The sequence below is a fragment of the Thalassophryne amazonica genome, chromosome 18, assembly GCF_902500255.1.
Source record: "Thalassophryne amazonica chromosome 18, fThaAma1.1, whole genome shotgun sequence".
Taxonomy (NCBI): Eukaryota; Metazoa; Chordata; class Actinopteri; order Batrachoidiformes; family Batrachoididae; genus Thalassophryne; species Thalassophryne amazonica.
The window spans coordinates 4,930,593-4,949,204 of NC_047120.1; the positions used below are offsets into that span (position 1 = coordinate 4,930,593).

The following is an 18,612-nucleotide window of genomic DNA, read 5'->3' on the forward strand; positions in this document are numbered from 1 at the left end:
CCAGATGTGCCTGGAACACCTCCCTGGGAGGCGCCCAGGAAGCATCCTTTCCAGATGCATGAACCACCTCAGCTGGCTCCTTTCAACGCAAAGGAGCAGTGGCTCTACTCCAAGCTCCCCACGGACAACCGAGCATCTCATCCTATCTCTAAAGGAGGTACCAGCCACCCATCTAAAGCAGCCCATTTCGGGCGCTTGTACCCGAGGTCTAGTTCTTTCGGTCATGACCAGACTCTCATGACCATAAGTGAGAGTAGGAATGAAGATTAACCAGTAGATTGAGAGCTTTGCCTTTTGGCTCAGCTCCTTTTTTGTCACAATAGTACGGTAGCACAAATGCAATACCACCCCTGCTGCACTGATTCTCCAGCCAAGCTCACGATCCATTGTCTCCTTACTCGCGAACAAGACCCAGAGATACTTGAACTCCTTCACTTGGGGCAAGACCGCATTCCCTATCTGGAATAGGCAATCCATTGGCTTCCTGCTGAGAACCATGGCCTCAGCTTTAGAGGTGCTGATGCTCATCCCAGCTACTTCACACTCGGCTGCAAACCGATCCAGTTAGTGTTGGCGGTCACAGGCTGATGAAGCCAACAGGACCACATCATCTGCAAAAAGCAGTGATGAGACCCTGAGCCCACCAAACTGGAAATCCTCCTCCTCCCGACGACGCCTCGATATCCTGCCCATGAATATCACAAACAGGATTGGTGACAAGGCGCAGCCCTGGCGGAGGCCAACCCCGCCGGAAATGAGTCTGACTTACGGCCGAGCACCTGAACACAGCTCTCACTTTGTGAGTACAGAGACTGGATGGCCCTGAGAAGGAACCCCCCTCACTCCATACTCCCGCAGTACCTTCCACAGTATCTCCCAGGTTACCCAATCATACGCCTTCTCCAAGTCCAGAAACCACATGGAGACTGGGTGGGCATACTCCCAGGCACCCTCCAGGATCCTTGTGAGAGTGAAGAGCTGGTCGGTTGTTACATGACCAGGATGGAACCCGCATTGTTCCTCTTCAATCAGAGGTTCAACTATCGGCCAAACCTTCTTTTCCAGCACCCTGGAGTTGACTTTACCAGGGAGGCTGAGTAGTGTGAGGCCCCTGTATTTGGCACACACTCTCTGGTCCCCCTTTTTAAATATGGGGACCACCACCCAAGTTTGTCACTCCTTAGGCACTGTCCCAGATGCAATGTTTAAGATACATCTTATCCAAAGCAGTCCCTCGACTCCCAGAGCCTTCAGCATTTCTGGACGGATCTCATCAACCCCTTTCATTGCAGAGTTATTGATTACCTCAGTGACTTCCACCAGGCAATTTGATGAAAATCCTCCATCAGCTTCCAGCTCTGACCCTACTATAGAGGGCGCTCCGGTCTGATGCAGGAGTTCCTCAAAGTGTTCCTTCCAGTGCCAGATTACATCCTCAGTTGAGGTCAACAGAGTCCCATCCTTACTGTAGATATCCTGGATGGTTCCCTGTTTTCCCCTCCTGAGGTGCCTCATGGTCCACCTTGGTGCCGACTGAAAGTCCTTCTTCATGGTTGCTCTGAACTCCTCTGACACAGCAGAGGTTGCTGCCCTTAAGGCCAGACCTTACAACTGCCTCCGGAGTCCCCTGAGATAACATATACCAGAAGGACTTCTTGTTCAGTTGGACGGCTTCCCTGGCCACCGGTGTCCACCACGGTGTTCAAGAGTTGCCGCCCCTTGAGGCAAAAAAAGTAAAAAGCATAGTAACATAATATGACAGTATGTAATATGCCATTCAGTAGATGGGTCAAAATGTATAGAACACTGCCATCTACTGGGTGGCAGTGTGAATGACACTATTGTTTGAATGATGCTGTTGTTTGAATGATGCTATTGTAGCTGCCTGGCTAAATCACAACTTAAACAGAATTTTCAGTTAATTTTCAGTTAGTTTTCAATTAAAAAATGACATTTTACAAATGCACATTTATTTTTAGAAACCACCACACATTACGTTTTGTGTTGGTAAAATGAATCAACCAATCAGTGATCACATGCTCAATTTACCCATAATGCAGTTTGGCATCTGTGTATGTTAATGTTCAAAACTTCAGAATTAGTGCATTATTTTAAAATTAAAATACGTGTTATATTTTGACTTTGTACAAATGACAGGCTTGACATTAATGTAGTTAAACTATCCCGATTAATTTGGTTTATAAATCAAAACCATAAGTCAAACCTGCTTTCCTTTTGAGGACTTCGGCTTTCCTTTCTTCACTGTGGTTAGCTAATATCTGTAGTTTCTCCACAAATATTAGTCCTATCAACTTTTTGTTTTGGCAGTGTTCATCCTTGACTCAAAATACAAAAGCATACCAAATGGAAAATGTCAGCTCTCCCCAGCTTGTCCATGATCGAAGTTGTACACATGCATGCACGCAAGTACGCACACAGAAGCCACTTGGCTATTATAATATACATGTTTGGGTTTCAGTAGAAACTAAATTTCACAAGTTGTGTGAAATTTGAAAGGCTGTACATCTTTAAATATATAAGACGATTCATGATCATTTCATCAGCGCTCTGCAGCTGCTGAAATGTAATTAGTGGAGAACTTGACTGGATTCTCACCATTACTTGGATAAAGTGTGAAGTCATGCCTGCTATAGTGACATGAAACAAATACAAATTCCTCCTGCAGTTTTACATGAGAGATGGACCAACATTATTTTCTCTGCTCAAATTTTGCTAGCAGAGATTTTATCTGAATAAAGACAGCAATGCGGTGATGTCACAGCAGCACAAAGGACAATTATTTATCTGTAGATTATTTTTTAATTTTGAAAGTTTTATGCTGGTTCTTGTGGTAACCTTGTTAAAGATCATTAAAGTTCTGTCCATAAGTGACTGTATTGCCAAATTAAGAATCAGCATGCAGCATAAAGAGTGACTAGTTGTTAAGAATGTTGGGTGTGAAACCTCTTGTGGGCTCACCATCATCACCGTGGCTTCATGTATGTGTTTGAATATTCATGAGGCGTTTTGCATTGACTGTTTTTGATTGAATATGGGTGTGTAAAGGCCAGGATTATGAGGCCAATATATGTCCACACAATTCAAAGTAGTGTGAGATTTATAAAGATTTACGGTTCCATATGTCTAGTTAATTTTTTTCTTCATACACAATTTTTCTCTTTTGGTCATACAAATAATTTTATTACGAATCCTACAAAATGTTTTATAAGTGGGGCCCCTGGTTTCTTGGTGAACACAATACAGGTTATTTTATTGTGGGGTTTTTTTTTTATTGGCGAGTGTTATTTTGGGACTACTTGCAATTGTGTCTTACTTGATTGCATTGAAAGTGATGTTTGTTTGTTTGTTTCAATCATGGAAATATAGACCTGGTGTTGTGAAAGTGTAGGAACACGGACCCACAACAGGGGGCGCAAATGAACGGACAATGGAGAAGGTAAATAACAAGGTTTTACTGTTGTGGAACGTGCACAACCAATACAACAATTGACAATTTGGGGTTAAACCGAATTCCACTGGTGTCGTGTGGGCAGGCTCGAAGGTAGGAGACGTCCGTCCAAGTCGAACCGGAACCACCCAGATTTCCTCTGCCACCGAACCCTGGAAGTACTGGAACCGCCAAGTCCCGAATTCCCAGGTGGCCACTGCCTCCGCTCGTCGGATCCGGTACTGCTGGCAAGAGAACAAACACACAGGTGTGGATGCGGCTGCACCCAGTAACACAGAGAGGGGAGAAGCCGTCTCCACCTCACGTCACAATACTGCAGGAAGGTGAGTACTTATCTTTGAGTAGACAGCTATCCTGCAATGCTCAGAAAGGCAATATAATATAGCAGAGAATTGTTACCTCTATCTTAAGGCGATATCTCGGCACTGAGGTGGAGACGCCGTCCTGGTGATATACCTCTGTGCTGAGTGGAGTCAGCTGTGTCCACTGATGGGTGACAGCTGTCACCCTGGCTGCTCTCGTAAGGCGGCAGCGCCCTCTGGTGCCTGGAGCCCGCACTCCAGGCAGGGCGCCCTCTGGTGGTGGTGGGCCAGCAGTACCTCCTCTTCAGCGGCCCACACAACACCTGGAATGGACGCGCGCGCCTCAGTCTATTAGTGTCGCTCAGGACAGGAAGGCGGCATTACTAAGGGTGGAGATGTGCAGATCGTCTGCTTTTTTTGCACTAGCGTTGCTATTTCTTCACGGATTTTAATAAATGTAGGCTTGAAAGCTCTTGAAAGCTCTTTCCAATGAACCTATGTATGTGTGACTGAAAAAAAAAACTTTTATGTAAAATGCAGAGATTTGGGGAAATTATGACAAACTGCGCTGCTTTTCTCACTCTATTGTCACTATTTAACAGATTTTAATAAAAGTAGGCTTGTTTTAAAGCCCATTAATTGCTCTTTCTAATGTACCCATACATGCCTGGGTATGTATGGGTACATGGCATGTAAAGTGTGGAAATCTGGGGAATTTACTGTGGGGTTTTTTTCCCTGTCATTATAATTCTCGATGGATTTTTATAAATGAAGCCTTGTAAGTTGTATTCAAAAGCTCTTTAAAAGATTAAAAGCTCGGATAAAAAAATCCTTATGTATTAAAATATAAATCTGAAGTATGCCATTGTGCTCATTTACCTTGCTGCTTTTTCCACTGTAATATTACTGCTAGTCTTTTAATGACAACATATATATATATATATATATATATATATATATATATATATATATATATATATATATATATATATATATATATATATGATTTTTACTAACATTTTATTACAAGTAGATATAAAGCCATTCACCATCCCTGGTTCTCAAGACCAGGCACCTAAGTGGCTCTACTCTACTCTTTTCTACTCTCCTATTTTACTCTTCCTTTTTAGATATTTAGATATACCTTTATATCCTAGCATAGTTCCACCTTACAATTGGAATATAATATATAAGATATACCTTACTGAATTTTCATATCATTTTAAACAACAACTGCAACTATATATATATATATATATATATATATATATATATATATATATATATAAACATTTCTGTTTGTTTTGTTTGTGCGAAGGCAGCTTAATGAAAAGAACTTATGGCGTTGAGTTATACAACCCCTGGCAAAAATTATGGAATCACCAGCCTCTGAGGATGTTCATTCAGTTGTTTAATTTTGTAGAATAAAAAGCAGATCACAGACATGACACAAAACTAAAGTCATTTCAAATGGCAACTTTCTGGCTTTAAGAAACACTATAAGAAATCAAGAAAAAAAGATTGTGGCAGTCAGTAACGGTTACTTTTTTAGACCAAGCAGAGGAAAAAAATATGGAATCACTCAATTCTGAGCAAAAAATTATGGAATCACCCTGTAAATTTTCATCCCCAAAACTAACTCCTGCATCATATCAGATCTGCTGCATCTAAAAAGGAGTGATCACACCTTGGGGAGCTGTTGCACCAAGTAGACTGACATGAATCATGGCTCCAACACGAGAGATGTCAATTGAAACAAAGGAGAGGATTATCAAACTCTTAAAAGAGAGTAAATCATCATGCAGTGTTGCAAAAGATGTTGGTTATTCACAGTCAGCTGTGTCTAAACTCTGAACCAAATACAAACAACATGGGAAGGTTGATAAAGGCAAACATACTGGTAGACCAAGGAAGACATAAAAGCGTCAAGACAGAAAACTTAAAACAATATGTCAATGTCTGTGACCGAACTGTAAGAAACCGCCTAAAGGAAATGGGATTTACATACAGAAAAGCTAAACGAAAGCCATCATTAACACCTAAACAGAAAAAAAAACAAGGTTACAATGGGCTAAGGAAAAGCATTCGTGGACTGTGGATGACTGGATGAAAGTCATATTCAGTGATGAATCTTGAATCTGCATTGGGCAAGGTGATGATGCTGGAACTTTTGTTTGGTGCCATTCCAATGAGATTTATAATGATGACTGCCTGAAGGGAACATGTAAATTTCCACAGTCATTGATGATATGGGGCTGCATGTCAGGTAAAGGCACTGGGGAGATGGCTGTCATTACATCATCAATAAATGCACAAGTTTATGTTGATATTTTGGACAATTGAAAGGATGTTTGGGGATGTTTCAAGATGATAATGCATCTTGCCATAGAGCAAAAACTGCGAAAACATTCCTTGTAAAAAGACACATAGGGTCAATGTCATGGCATAGGGTCAATGTCAACGAGTAGATCTGATTTGATGCAGGTGTTAGTTTGGGGGATGAAAATTTACAGGGTGATTCCATAATTTTTTCCTCAGAATTGAGTGATTCCATATTTTTTTCCTCTGCTTGGTCTAAAAAAGTAACCGTTACTGACTGCCACAATCTTTTTTTCTTGATTTCTTATAGTGTTTCTTAAAGCCAGAAAGTTGCCATTTGAAATGACTTTAGTTTTGTGTCATGTCTGTGATCTGCTTTTTTTCTACAAAATTAAACAACTGAATGAACATCCTCCGAGGCCGGTGATTCCATAATTTTTGCCAGGGGTTGTAGTCTCAGTATATCGATATTAAATTGCGACATAACGACTTTAAAATAGACATTTGTTTTACATAATTACATTAAGGCTCTTGTACAGTTCATTTTAGTGTTGGAGAATTTGTTTTTGCAGTTGGTGCAGTTGATGGTGAAGCATTGGTTGCCTTTTTTCCCCTCTTTTCGCTTCTGTTTAACTGGCTCAAGGTGTTCTCTCCACCCTTAGTAATGGCCGCCGTGCGGCACGCCGCTAGTCACGTGACATCCATTCCAGTCTCTATTTCCATGGTTTCAATTTCCTTCATAAAATTTGTACTGAATTTTATTTACACAGCAGGATTATTGAATTGTATTTGAGTCCATTCAGGACAGAGGTCACATGTGGTGATGTGTTAGCTATAGCATGCCTTGAGACAGTAGTATCCAATGATGCAGAAGAAAGAGATGACTGTGTGAAGGACAGCCAGAATCCGGAGCATCGGCTCCATGTATCCGCTGCTTTCTTCGAGGACGAAACGGACTAAGACAGGCTTGAGTGGCTCACTGGTTTCACCCATCACCTCTTCTTTTGTCTCCAACAGTGATTCTCCACCCACCGGATCCCACTGTACACTGTTTACTGGCTGGCTCCTGGGATAGGCCACGCCTCTGTCCTCTACCACAGCTGAGGATGTAGACACCTGGGAGGGAGAACATATTCATCCTTCTTAGACTTCATCTGTACATTAAACGCAATCCAACCAGGTGAAGATGAATCCACATATTCACCTAATCTTCATCTGTCCCCACCCATAGGAAGGAAGAACAGTAAGATGAAAACATGGTAGAACACAGAGTTGTAAAAGTTTTGGTTTTTTCCCCATTAGTTATTTCTGTTATTTAATTATTAATTTTATGTTCAATTCAGTTTCATTGGATAGATAGATAGATAGATAGATAGATGTTTTCACTTGCTAATAATTACATAATTAGTTTTAATAAATCAGTCACAAAACTAACTCTACCCAAAACACAAAAACGTAGATTGCCCAGGTAAGTTAGCACCTGTTAGCTGTGATCTTAATAAATAAGGCTTTTGGTGTACAAATAAATATTTGACTTGAACATCATCGGCCAACAACTCTGGACCAGTACAGCTAAAGAACAAATATGAAATATGAAATTTCTTATTCCCACCAATAAGAAAAGTAACAGTGTCACCTTATAGAAGAGGAGGATGAAGTTTATGGCGAAGGCAACAAACAGCGCCAGCATCCTCATGTTGTAGAAGTTCCTGGCAAAGTAGTTCTGAGGGAGACAGGGAACGGTGAGCAAGTAATATGAACGCTGCAGGCAAACAACAAGTGAGCATGAGTTACTCTGAGATCAGTGAGCGTCTTACAGAACGGAGACAGATGTTTCTGTTTCACAACAGGAGGAATTCTAGTTACAGTTCATCAGGGGTCACTGACCCTGTTTCTGGAGATCACCTGCTCTCTCTGCTCCTCCCACTGCTAATTAACACAGTGAGGTGTGCTCAGCCAATCAACAGGGAGGAAACAACGGACTAATCAAATCAATCAATCAGCCCGGTTCCCACTCCTGAGTGGTCACCAGTGTCTGACACTGAGTGCACAAATCTGTGGTTCCTGGTTGAAGTCCCAAAACTGAGACAGCTGGTCTGTAAGATCCAGATGGTGACGTGGACACCAGAACGCTGTCACACAAGATGAATGTTCCATGAATGTTCTTCTCTGGATCCCACGTGGGTAACAACACCATGAATGACTGGTTGGGTCGAGATTCAGTCAAGTTTTAAGTGTTAGGTGGTTATTGTTCCACACTCTCTTTCCCAGTTAAGTCATCACACCGGCATCCCTGGCTATCTGTCTGTCGATTTCCTTGTTTAAAGACAGGTTGTTAGTGACCGTTGAACCAAGATATGTAAAGTGAACTGTCACTTCAAGCACTTCTGTGCCTATGGTGATGGTGGGTAGCTGGGGGACATCCTGACCCATGACTACTGTTTTCTTAATACTGATGGTCAGTGCAAATTCCCTGCAGGCATGAGCAAACTGGTTGAGCATCTGCTGCAGCTCGTGTTCAATGTGTGCAGTCAGTGCTGCGTCATCAGCAAATAGCAGATCTCTGATCAGCACTGCGCGGATCTTGGTCTTGGCTCTCAGTCAGGCCAGGTTAAACAGTTTTCCATCACTGTTCTTACACAGTTGCCCAACTTTTTAAAATTGACACAGTAAGTAATCTGCACAGATCAGATTGGAACTGGGTTACTGACATGTAGACCTGGGTTTGGCGGACTGTATTAACCTTGTCATTATTAGTCCTGTCACTGTCATATAAAACCAATATTATGTACGCCAAGGACATAATAAAATCACTCACTCATCTTCAACTGCTTATCTGTAACCAGGGTGCGGGGCAACAGCTCCATCAGGCAACCCCAGACTTTCCTTTCCCAGGCCACATTAACAACCTCTTACTGAGCGCTCCTGAGACGTTCCCAGGCCAGTGTGGAGATATAATCTCTCCACCTATAGGTGGACAGGTGGACACCTATAAGACCCAGGACTATAATCCTGAATTGTCCCCAGGGTCTCCTCCCAGCTGCACGTGCCTGGAACACCTCCTTAGATAAATACTATAATCACTCCTCTTGTTGGTTATCTGAACATAAGTAGATAAATCAACACAAACTCAGGTGATCTTCAAGAAACACTTGTGTAGCAACCGATAATGTAATAATGGCCAATATGTAATACCTGCCAATAACGTAATAATTTTGGCCATTTTAAATGTAATAAAGCCAATAATGTAATAAATTGCCAATAATGTACTAAAGTTTTTGAGCCATTAAGGTAATAACATTTAGCCAATAATGTAATAAGTCATTACATTATAGGCTGGTTATTACATTATTGGCACAGAATGACCAAAAATATTACATTATAGGCAGGTATTACATTACTGGCCATTATTACATTATCGGTTGATACAACTTGTTAACAAGAACTCTTGCTACAATACATCACAGGGTGATTCTGTGTGGACTGGAACACACTCGAAGTATTCATACCAGTAACTTCCTCTGGTAGGCCAGGATCTTTTTCCAGAAGGCAGACTCCTGCAGGTCTGATTCTTCAGACCTTGAGGTGTGATGGCGTCTGGCTTTGGGCTTCAGTTTGTCATTCTTCTCTTGCTTTTCTGTTGTGTTTTTGTGTCCGTCCCTGAAAACAGTCACACAGTGTTAAACTCTGAAATTGTCCTCCACTCGTATCACTGATAATGTTTTAAATAACTTGTGAAAATGCAGCACATTTGTGAGACAGTTTAGCATTCTTAGGCCTGAAGAGAGACTTTTCTATTTGCTGAGCAGCAAGCAGCTGGCACTGAATCCTTCTGAGAATGAAGCTTGCACGAATTTGATCCCCACAAAAACAAGAAAACCCTTCTATATTATCTCACAGCTGCATCACTATGTCTTGAAGAGCAGGAGAAAATGCAGAAACAGCAGGCCAAAGAAGAAGGCATAAGCCCAATTAGAAAAAAGGAAAGCAAGGAAAGTGTGGGTGAGGGAATGGTTGACCAGAAGACATCACTTTGGACATTATGACCAGTTATTGACAGACCTTCACAAGGAAGATCCAAGAGGGTACAGGAATTACCTGAGAATTCTTTCCCACTTGTTCCAAGAGATGATGGAGAAGTGAACCCCTCATCTTGAGAGCCAATCCTTATGCTTCTTGTTGAACAGCTGGGGGTGCTGCATCACAAATTCGAAAAGCTTCCTGGTTCCCTTGTCCGTCCAATTGTATTCCAGTATTTCTTAACTCTGATCCTGTTTCTGCTTTGATTGGGCCTCTTCTTGGGGATCTTCTTGAGGTGCTGGAAATTCCACACTTGAGAAGAATAAGGGGAGAGGAATAGTCCTCTCCATTTCTGCAACCTCTTACTCCGGCTGTCCCTCAGCCTCAGTTTCTTCTTCTTGCTATTCTTTTTTTTATTCTTGGCAGGCATCTTCAAGTTGTAGCTCCTTCACTGTCAAGATGAGAAATGTATCAGGACTAGTGATGGGCTCGCGATATGCACTGGCACAGTGCGCGGCCGTCACTGATTGGTGCATCAACGATGCATGTAGCTGGTGTGCCTAATGAGTGTCGAGATCGTGGCATGCGCAAAGTGTTTGTGCCGTGCGCAAACTATGTAGGAACTCTTTGTGCCAGGGCCCAACTCACCCACTTCATGACAAGTTAGAAGGCGTGGCCCAGTTCGTGATCTAACTGGGCCAATGCGTGTCACTGTGTGACAATGTGTGCTGTGTGAGCAATGACACACATTGCTATGCAGTGTTTGCGAGTAGTTGCACAATGTTCATGACTACATCACACAAGTGGCACAAAATGTGTGTGTGCCAGAAATTCTGAACATTTCAAAATTTTCTTTGCGCACTGGCACGCAGCCTTGCACAGTTTACGCAGTTTGCAACAGTTTACTCACTGGCACACAAGATTGCGTGCCAGTGTGGGAATCAAATTTGTGCAAGTGTCAAGGTGGCTTGACCCTCTTATGTTACCAGGTACAGACAGGAGCACTGCTGTCATTGTACCATCCCGATGATGAGCCATCCTCAATAAGTCCTGCCTTTCAGCCTGTTGGGACAGTGCTGTCTCCTGAATGGTTGGCTGGTTCCCGACTCCTCTGCTAGGGCAGAACAGGAGACACGAACACATGGGCAAAACAGGTAGCCGACCTAAATAGAAACAAAGATTCCTTGCATTTTGCTCAGTGTTTTAGATTGAATCTGGCTGGACGTCAAGACCAGATTGATTTCAAGTTATTTGCATTCATTTAGGTTGAAGGCATAAATGCAAACTCCAAAAATGCAGTCCGTGAGCCTGATGGCAGATGAAGATTGGTGTCTTCAATGTTCACAGAAGAAGGTGTTTTGACTGATAAAAAAGAATAATAATGATTTTATTAAATACTGCCAGTTTAAAATGAATTCAACTTTCACTGCAACTACAATCCAGAAAGTATTTTTTTTGTGTGTGTGTTTTAATTTGAAGCAAGGAATAGTGAGACCTTTGAGCATGTTTGTATACTTTGGCCAACTTTTTGAAGAACAAAGCTTAAGACATAACCAGAAAATTGACCTTGTGCCAGCAACACAACATATTTTAAATGTTGTGACGTCAAAGTTATTGTAAAATTGTGGATGGTTACATTGTGCTGAGTTTTTCTGTGAATGTACATGTGCTCATATCTTCTGGCATCAGTATCAGTGTTTCCCCCACAGTATTAATATATGAGAGCCCCAACCAGGGCAGAAAAATGTTCTTAATAACTCCAGTGAAAAATCTGGCCAAACATACATATTTTAGATGCCAACAATCATTTCAGTGCATCCGGGAAATTTTCATTCTGGAATTCTCTCACGCAAACAATCTTTTGTGGAGTAAATATTATTTTTATAGTGATGTGACAGCATACCAATCATCTAACTAGCATTTCTTGAGAATGTGTTTGGTTTTGACTCACTGGGTCCAACGTAGAGAAATGCTGGTTTACCAGAATGCAAAGGATAGAGAACCAAGCCCTAGGTTTTCTTGGTCAGTCTCAAAACTTCTCAGTTGTTTTGATTCAGCTGATGAGGCTGCTCTCTGGGACATCCTGAAAATGTGTGGGATCCCCAAGAAGTTGTCGCACATTATTGCTGAGCAGACAGGTGCTGTGAGTGGTGTGTGTAGCCGGGCTCGGGCTAGAATCTCTGAATTTCTCCCAGTGAATTCTAGTGTTTGGCAGTGATGTGTTCTGACTCTGGGTGTTGGGTTCAGCGATGGAATATAGTGACTTTATCATGAGGAAAGGTTAACTGACCTTAACTTTGCAGATGATACTGTGATCTTCATAGAATCAATTATACTGCAGCACTTGAGAAGCTGAATGAGGAGTCAGAGTGTCTGGGTTTGTGATTGTCCTGGATCAAGACTAAGATCTAGAATTTCAATGCCTTCCTGGACTTGAAAGTGTGGAACTCATAGAGATATCCGCTTATCTCAGCAGTGATGTTCATGTCTCTTGGCTATGGTTGCTTTTTGTAGGTCAAGAGATGCCTGGGAGTTGTTGGGGAAATATGGTTCTTGGATAAAGGTCAAAGTCTTTACAGCAATGGTGCTTCCTCTCTTACTGTATGGTTTTGAGACAAGAATGTTAACAGTGTCCAAAAGTGACAACTGGACATCTTTTGTACTCTTGGTACTCTAAAGAGACAGACTGTGTCACAGAAACATTGACTGAGGCGGACTCAGATGAGGAGAATCACTTGCATTGTGAGGGAATATCACGTATGACATTTTGGCCATGTGACACACTTCTCTGGGAACAATCCAGCAAAAACAAAAAAGGATAAAGACAGCTCAAATTTCACCTGGCTGCAGCAGATAGCTTGCCACTTTTCTGAGGTAGGGATGGACCTACCTACCTCTTCCTGTGTGGTTGCCCTCCAGGAACCAACCAGTGGGGTGGATGCAGTGAGACACTGCATAATAAGTACATGCTCTCAGACCTGACATGACTGTTGAGGTTTCTTTTGAGGCTTCATCTGTCTCAGTGTTGAGTCAAGCTAATACATTTCATGTGTGCTTACACACAGCATAAAACATCTACCGCCACAGTCACAGCAGTTAGTGCAAGAAAGTGCCGCTTGTACGCACCCTGATGTGTGCTGACCTTCACATCCTTTTTCTTCTTCTGCTTCCTTCTTCTCTGAGGAAGACGTCTTTGAATGGAAAATAAGGAAAAGAGCTGTTATAAAGGTTATGTTTAGAATATATTTATCAAAAAAAAGTTAAATTCATTATTTCTCATGTAGACATGACAATTTGTCAAACACAACTTTGACATGTTGATGTGTATACCACTGATTGCAGCATGATAAACTTTGTCTAGCCCAGTATATTTTTAATATAAATACCTTATTCTTTATGTTTCTGGTTAATTATCTTAATTATCCCTTGAGGTTAATGTCATGGGCCATGTTTTGCTGTTTGTGTTTAATCTTCCCCTTATTCTGTCTCTGGTGTCATTCTATCTGTGTCTTTATTGTTTTACATGCTATCTGGTTAATTCACCCTGATTGTTAATAGTCTGCCACCGAGACCTCAGAGGTCTAGGCGGCTTTGCTTGAGCTACTGCCCCCGCGACCCAACCTCAGATGAAGCAGAAGAAAATGAATGGATGGATGTTAATATTGTCATTTCTTCATTTCATCATTCTGTGGCCTGGATTACTCTCTCTCTCTCTCTCTCTCTCTCTCTCTCTCAGTCTGGTCTCTGGCTCCCTCTTGTGTCCTCTTTTTGCACTATCCCTCTTGTGTCTAACTGTTGCCAGTTATTTGTCTTCAGCTCCCTCCAGTATTTTACTGTTTCCCTGTCATGTCTCCTTGGCTGGATTGTAAAGTGTTTTGCAGGAGTATCCAGTTTCATGTATTACATTTCTAGTTACAGTGCCTTTTTTTCCTGTATTGCTCTCCAGTTACAGACCTTTACTGAAGGTGCCTTACATTGTATCTCCACCTATAGTTGCCTTACATTGTACCTCCTCCTTGTTGTCCACCTCATAGTTGCCTTACATTGTATCTCCTTGTACTCCTGTCTTTCTTTCTTTCTGATTATTCTTATTTTCCACCAGTCTCTTCCTCCTTATACTTTATCGTTCTTCTTTATTCCGCCACCGGTTTAACTGGTCCTGCCTTTCTATAATGGTCTCTGTGGCTAGACTTGAACCCTGGTTAAATGACAGAACCCGTGCAGCCAGATGGGAATGTCTCAGAGCCGAATACAGGTGGAAGAAGCACAAGCTGCAGGTTTCATTTCAAATTTTAAAGGACCGCCGGTGCGCTTATCAAATCATTGTTAAAGATTCCAAAATTCCTCCTCTCTGCCCTTGTAGGGGGTCCCACAGGGTTCAATTTTAGAACCCCTGTTTTACTCCCTGTACATGCTTCCCCTAGGGTATATCCTCAGAAAACATGGTGTCACTTTTCATTGTTATGCTGATGACAGCCAGATATATGTCCCCCTGAGGAAAAGTGATGCCCTTTCTCTCAAACCCCTGCTGTCATGTCTTGTATTAAGGCCTGGATTGTCTTTGGCCCTAGCAGCTCCTGTGTACCCTCCCCTGTTGTTTTGGGTCCATCGGCAGCTCATGTGAAGAGTACTGTTACTAATTTGGGTTTTAAGATGGACAGTGAATGGATCACCAAATTAGTGCAGTAGTTTGGTCAAATTTCTTTCACCTCATCCATTTTGCTAAGGTGAAGCCTTTCTTTGCACATTAGCACTTTGAAACAGTAATCCATGCCTTCATTACCTCTTGACTGGATTACTGTTATGCACTTTATTTTAGAGTTAGCCAGTCCTTCCTTGCACGTCTCCAGTTAGCTCAGAATGCTGGAGTCTGTAAGAGGGAGCACATTACACCTTTCCTGGCCTCCCTGCACTGGCTGCCTGTGCACTTTAGGGTTCATTTTAAGATTCTTTTATTTGTTTTTAAATCTTTAAATGGACTCGCCCCGCCCTACCTCTCTGAGCTTCGTCACCCTTACTCCCCTGTACGTTGCCTCCGGTCAGCTGATCAGCTCCTCAGAGGGGACCGAGCATTCCCTGTGGCTGCTCCTAATATTTGGAATGCTCTACCTGTGCACATTAGACAGGCCTCTTCACTGTCTGTTTTTAAAACCAATCTTAAAATCCACTTTTATTCACTGGCTTTTAACATAGCATGAGACTTTGCTCTGTTTTAGTTGTTTTTATTTGTTTACTGCTGTTTTTATTGTTGTTGGACTGAAACTTTGTTTCAGTTGTGGCTGTTCCTAAAGCATTTTATAAATAATGCTGACTTGAGTTGAGTTGAGTCTTCTCACTTTCTTCCCTCTGTCCAGATGTCACACCCAGCTCCTTCCAATGCATCTTCCTCAGTCCTTCTGCGGCAACTGTCCAATCATTCAGCATCTATTCATCTACATGCAGATCCTGTCTCACTTTCTCCCTCAGCTTTCACCTTCTGCCTCTTGGTTCAGCACTTACTTTTTGCCTTTTCTTTATCTCCAAAGCCATCCCACAAATAACCATCTGATGCTGTCTAGCTACACTCTCCCCTCCCTCCACTTTACAGTCTCCAGTTTCTTAAACTGGAGACTAAAACTGGAGACTTAAATTGTAAATACACTATACAAGTGTATTTGCAGTGTGTGCACACTACGACTCCTTTCTCCTCACCTGATGCCTCTGTCTGAGCTCAGGTGGGGGTGCTGTAGATGGAGTTGAAGGGCTCGGAGAGGGAACTGGATAGTTCAGCAGTTCGGTCAGACTTGCATTAGGGTTGTGGGGGGTGATTTTGTACTGGCCCCCTTCCCTCCTTAAGTCCAGACCAAAAATGTCAGACAGCAGCTCTGTGTCACTTGTGTTGACTGCCAAGTCTGCGAGGTCTTCTTTGGCTGAGCTACGGTCAGAAGGTCTTTTTTCTCTTTCTTCCCCTTCACCACGTACTTCATCTTGGGTTGGATCAGGCATGTTTGCCAGCAGCTCAGAGACCTATAGATGGAGAATACATTGGTGTTTAGCCACAGATATTAAGGAGACTGTTGAAGTAGGACCTCAAACAGCTGGTTTACACTGCTGGATGTTGCAGTGACAGGGATGAAGCACGACAGATACAGAGTGACTGGGAGTTTGAGAAATGAATCTGTGTACTGTGCTTCAAACATACCAGGAGATGCTGCACAACTGAACAGAACTCAGCCAAAATATCAGGTTTTTTTTTGTCATACAATCTTTATGGACCTCCGCAGTGCACAGTCTGGGTGCATCACTCCACAACAACAACACTCACTACAGTAGTGGTTGAGCTGCTGCTGCCTATGTGTATATTGTAGAGATGACACTATGTTGCTGCAAGACACTTGAAAATTATTTTGCCATTTCTGGTCACTGTCAGGCTGATTGCCACATGTCTTTAAAATAACATAGTTATTATCATTTGGTACCACAGAAGATAAGGACTGGACCCCAGGATGTGGGCAACAAATCCAAGAGGTTGACCAAAAGATTAGATGTTTATTCTTCCAGATGACAGTGGTTATGCAAGAGTGAATCACAGTTCCAGGTGACAAAATCCAAAGTGAAACAAGAGTCTGTAGCACAAAAATCCAACGTGACAAAAACAAACACTACTCAAGTCTGTAGTAAATGTGAAACAAAAGTCCTATCAACCTCCAACTGTCAAAGTGAACAAACGAATGATGTGAGAAACCAAAATCAACTATCAAAACCCAACAGTGAGATGAACAGGTGCAGGATGACAACACGTGGTTCAGGATGACGATAGGAAATAACTGCTCGGCAGTGAGGAATCAAACGGTGTGACTCAAATAACAAAGTAATTGATTACAACAGTTGTGAGGACTGTGTGAGGGAGGGGGAGCAAAGAGGGACAAAAAGCAACACAAGGAAATGATAGGTGCAAAGGCATTATGAACATGGAGGGAATAAAACCAAATCCAAAAATGTGACATAAGAACCCGAGTGGAAAACAAAACCAGATCATGAAACATTAAACTTACAATTAACATGACACTCTTACAGAAATTAATGTGGAATTATAAATATAACAAAAACATCATAAAGGCAGAGCACAATAATCACGACAAAAACAAATGGACACACAGAACAGAGGGGTGTCACACAGAAGGGTGTCCAGATGCTCAGTTTACCCATAATCCCGCCAGTAGATGACAGTGTTCTATGCATTTTGTCCTATGGCAGTGTTCTATGCATTTTGACCCCGAATATATCACATGGTTGTCTACTCAGTAATCACAACTTAAAAAACAGACTTTTTGTTTTTGCAAACGCTGTTTTTTTTTTTTTTTGACAAAAGAAAAAAATGGCATATTTTACAAAGGCACATTTATTTGTAAACACCAACATACACGTCACATTAACTTGTGTTGATTTTTACATGGAATGAATAAGGCTAATCTTACCCATAATCCCTTTGGGCATCTGTGTGTGTTAATGTTACAAAACTTTAGAATTAGTGCATTATTTAAAATTAAAAGATATGTTGAATATATTTTAACTTTGCACAAATGACAGAGTTGACATTAATGTAGTCATTCTATCTGGATTAATTTGATTTATGAATCAAAATGATAAGTCAAACCTACTTTCATTTCAAGACATCTGCCTTACGGCTGGACTGCTGTATACTGTCAAGGTGAATGGCGCTTCGCGACAGTAGTGGGCAGGCTGCCCAAAGACAGAAGCATGGACTCATTGGCTGTGTTTGTGGTCTATCAGAAGTGTTGGCAGTGTTGAAACTCAAAATCCACTTGTTAGTAGTTGAGTGTGTATTGGAGACAATACTGAAAGTTACTGGTTAGCTGTCGCTTCTGATAAATTTTTGGGTGGTTTATCGGTTTAGTTTCATAAAAGATAACTTTTTAGTTAGCTGATTAGCAGTTATTGAAGCTACCTTTTTGGTTAGCTGTGCCCACCACTGCCATGGGCACATATTGGACTACCCAGCAGTGGGGAATAAGTTTCATTACACTAGACGTCTTTCAGAAAGCGCTGTAACTAGGTTTAAGGATATGATTCCTTCTTTATGTTCTCTAATGCCATATACCAACACAGTGCAGAGTAGCTACCTAAACTCTGTAAGTGAGATAGAGTATCTCGTCAATAGTTTTACATCCTCATCGAAGACAACCTTGGATGCTGTAGCTCCTCTGAAAAAAAGAGCTTTAAATCAGAAGTGCCTGACTCCGTGGTATAACTCACAAACTTGCAGCTTAAAGCAGATAACCCGTAAGTTGGAGAGGAAATGGCGTCTCACTAATTTAGAAGATCTTCACTTAGCCTGGAAAAAGAGTCTGTTGCTCTATAAAAAAAGCCCTCCCGTAAAGCTAGGACATCTTACTACTCATCACTAATTGAAGAAAATAAGAACAACCCCAGGTTTCTTTTCAGCACTGTAGCCAGGCTGACAAAGAGTCAGAGCTCTATTGAGCCGAGTATTCCTTTAAC

At 41.8% G+C, this 18,612-nt stretch overlaps 1 protein-coding gene across 3 annotated transcripts in view; it reads right to left on the minus strand.

Moving 5' to 3' along the window:
- The window catches only part of ryr2a (ryanodine receptor 2a (cardiac)), a 723,597-nt gene that overhangs the window by 64,338 nt on the left and 640,647 nt on the right, over positions 1-18,612 (minus strand). For all 3 annotated transcript variants that reach the window (XM_034193918.1, XM_034193917.1, XM_034193919.1), the window contains 5 exons: positions 15,800-16,116; positions 13,237-13,299; positions 9,600-9,750; positions 7,727-7,813; positions 6,934-7,206 (listed from right to left, as the gene is read on the minus strand). In XM_034193918.1, the coding sequence (XP_034049809.1) occupies positions 6,934-7,206; positions 7,727-7,813; positions 9,600-9,750; positions 13,237-13,299; positions 15,800-16,116 (891 nt within the window). The remainder of the gene's footprint in view (positions 1-6,933; positions 7,207-7,726; positions 7,814-9,599; positions 9,751-13,236; positions 13,300-15,799; positions 16,117-18,612) is intronic.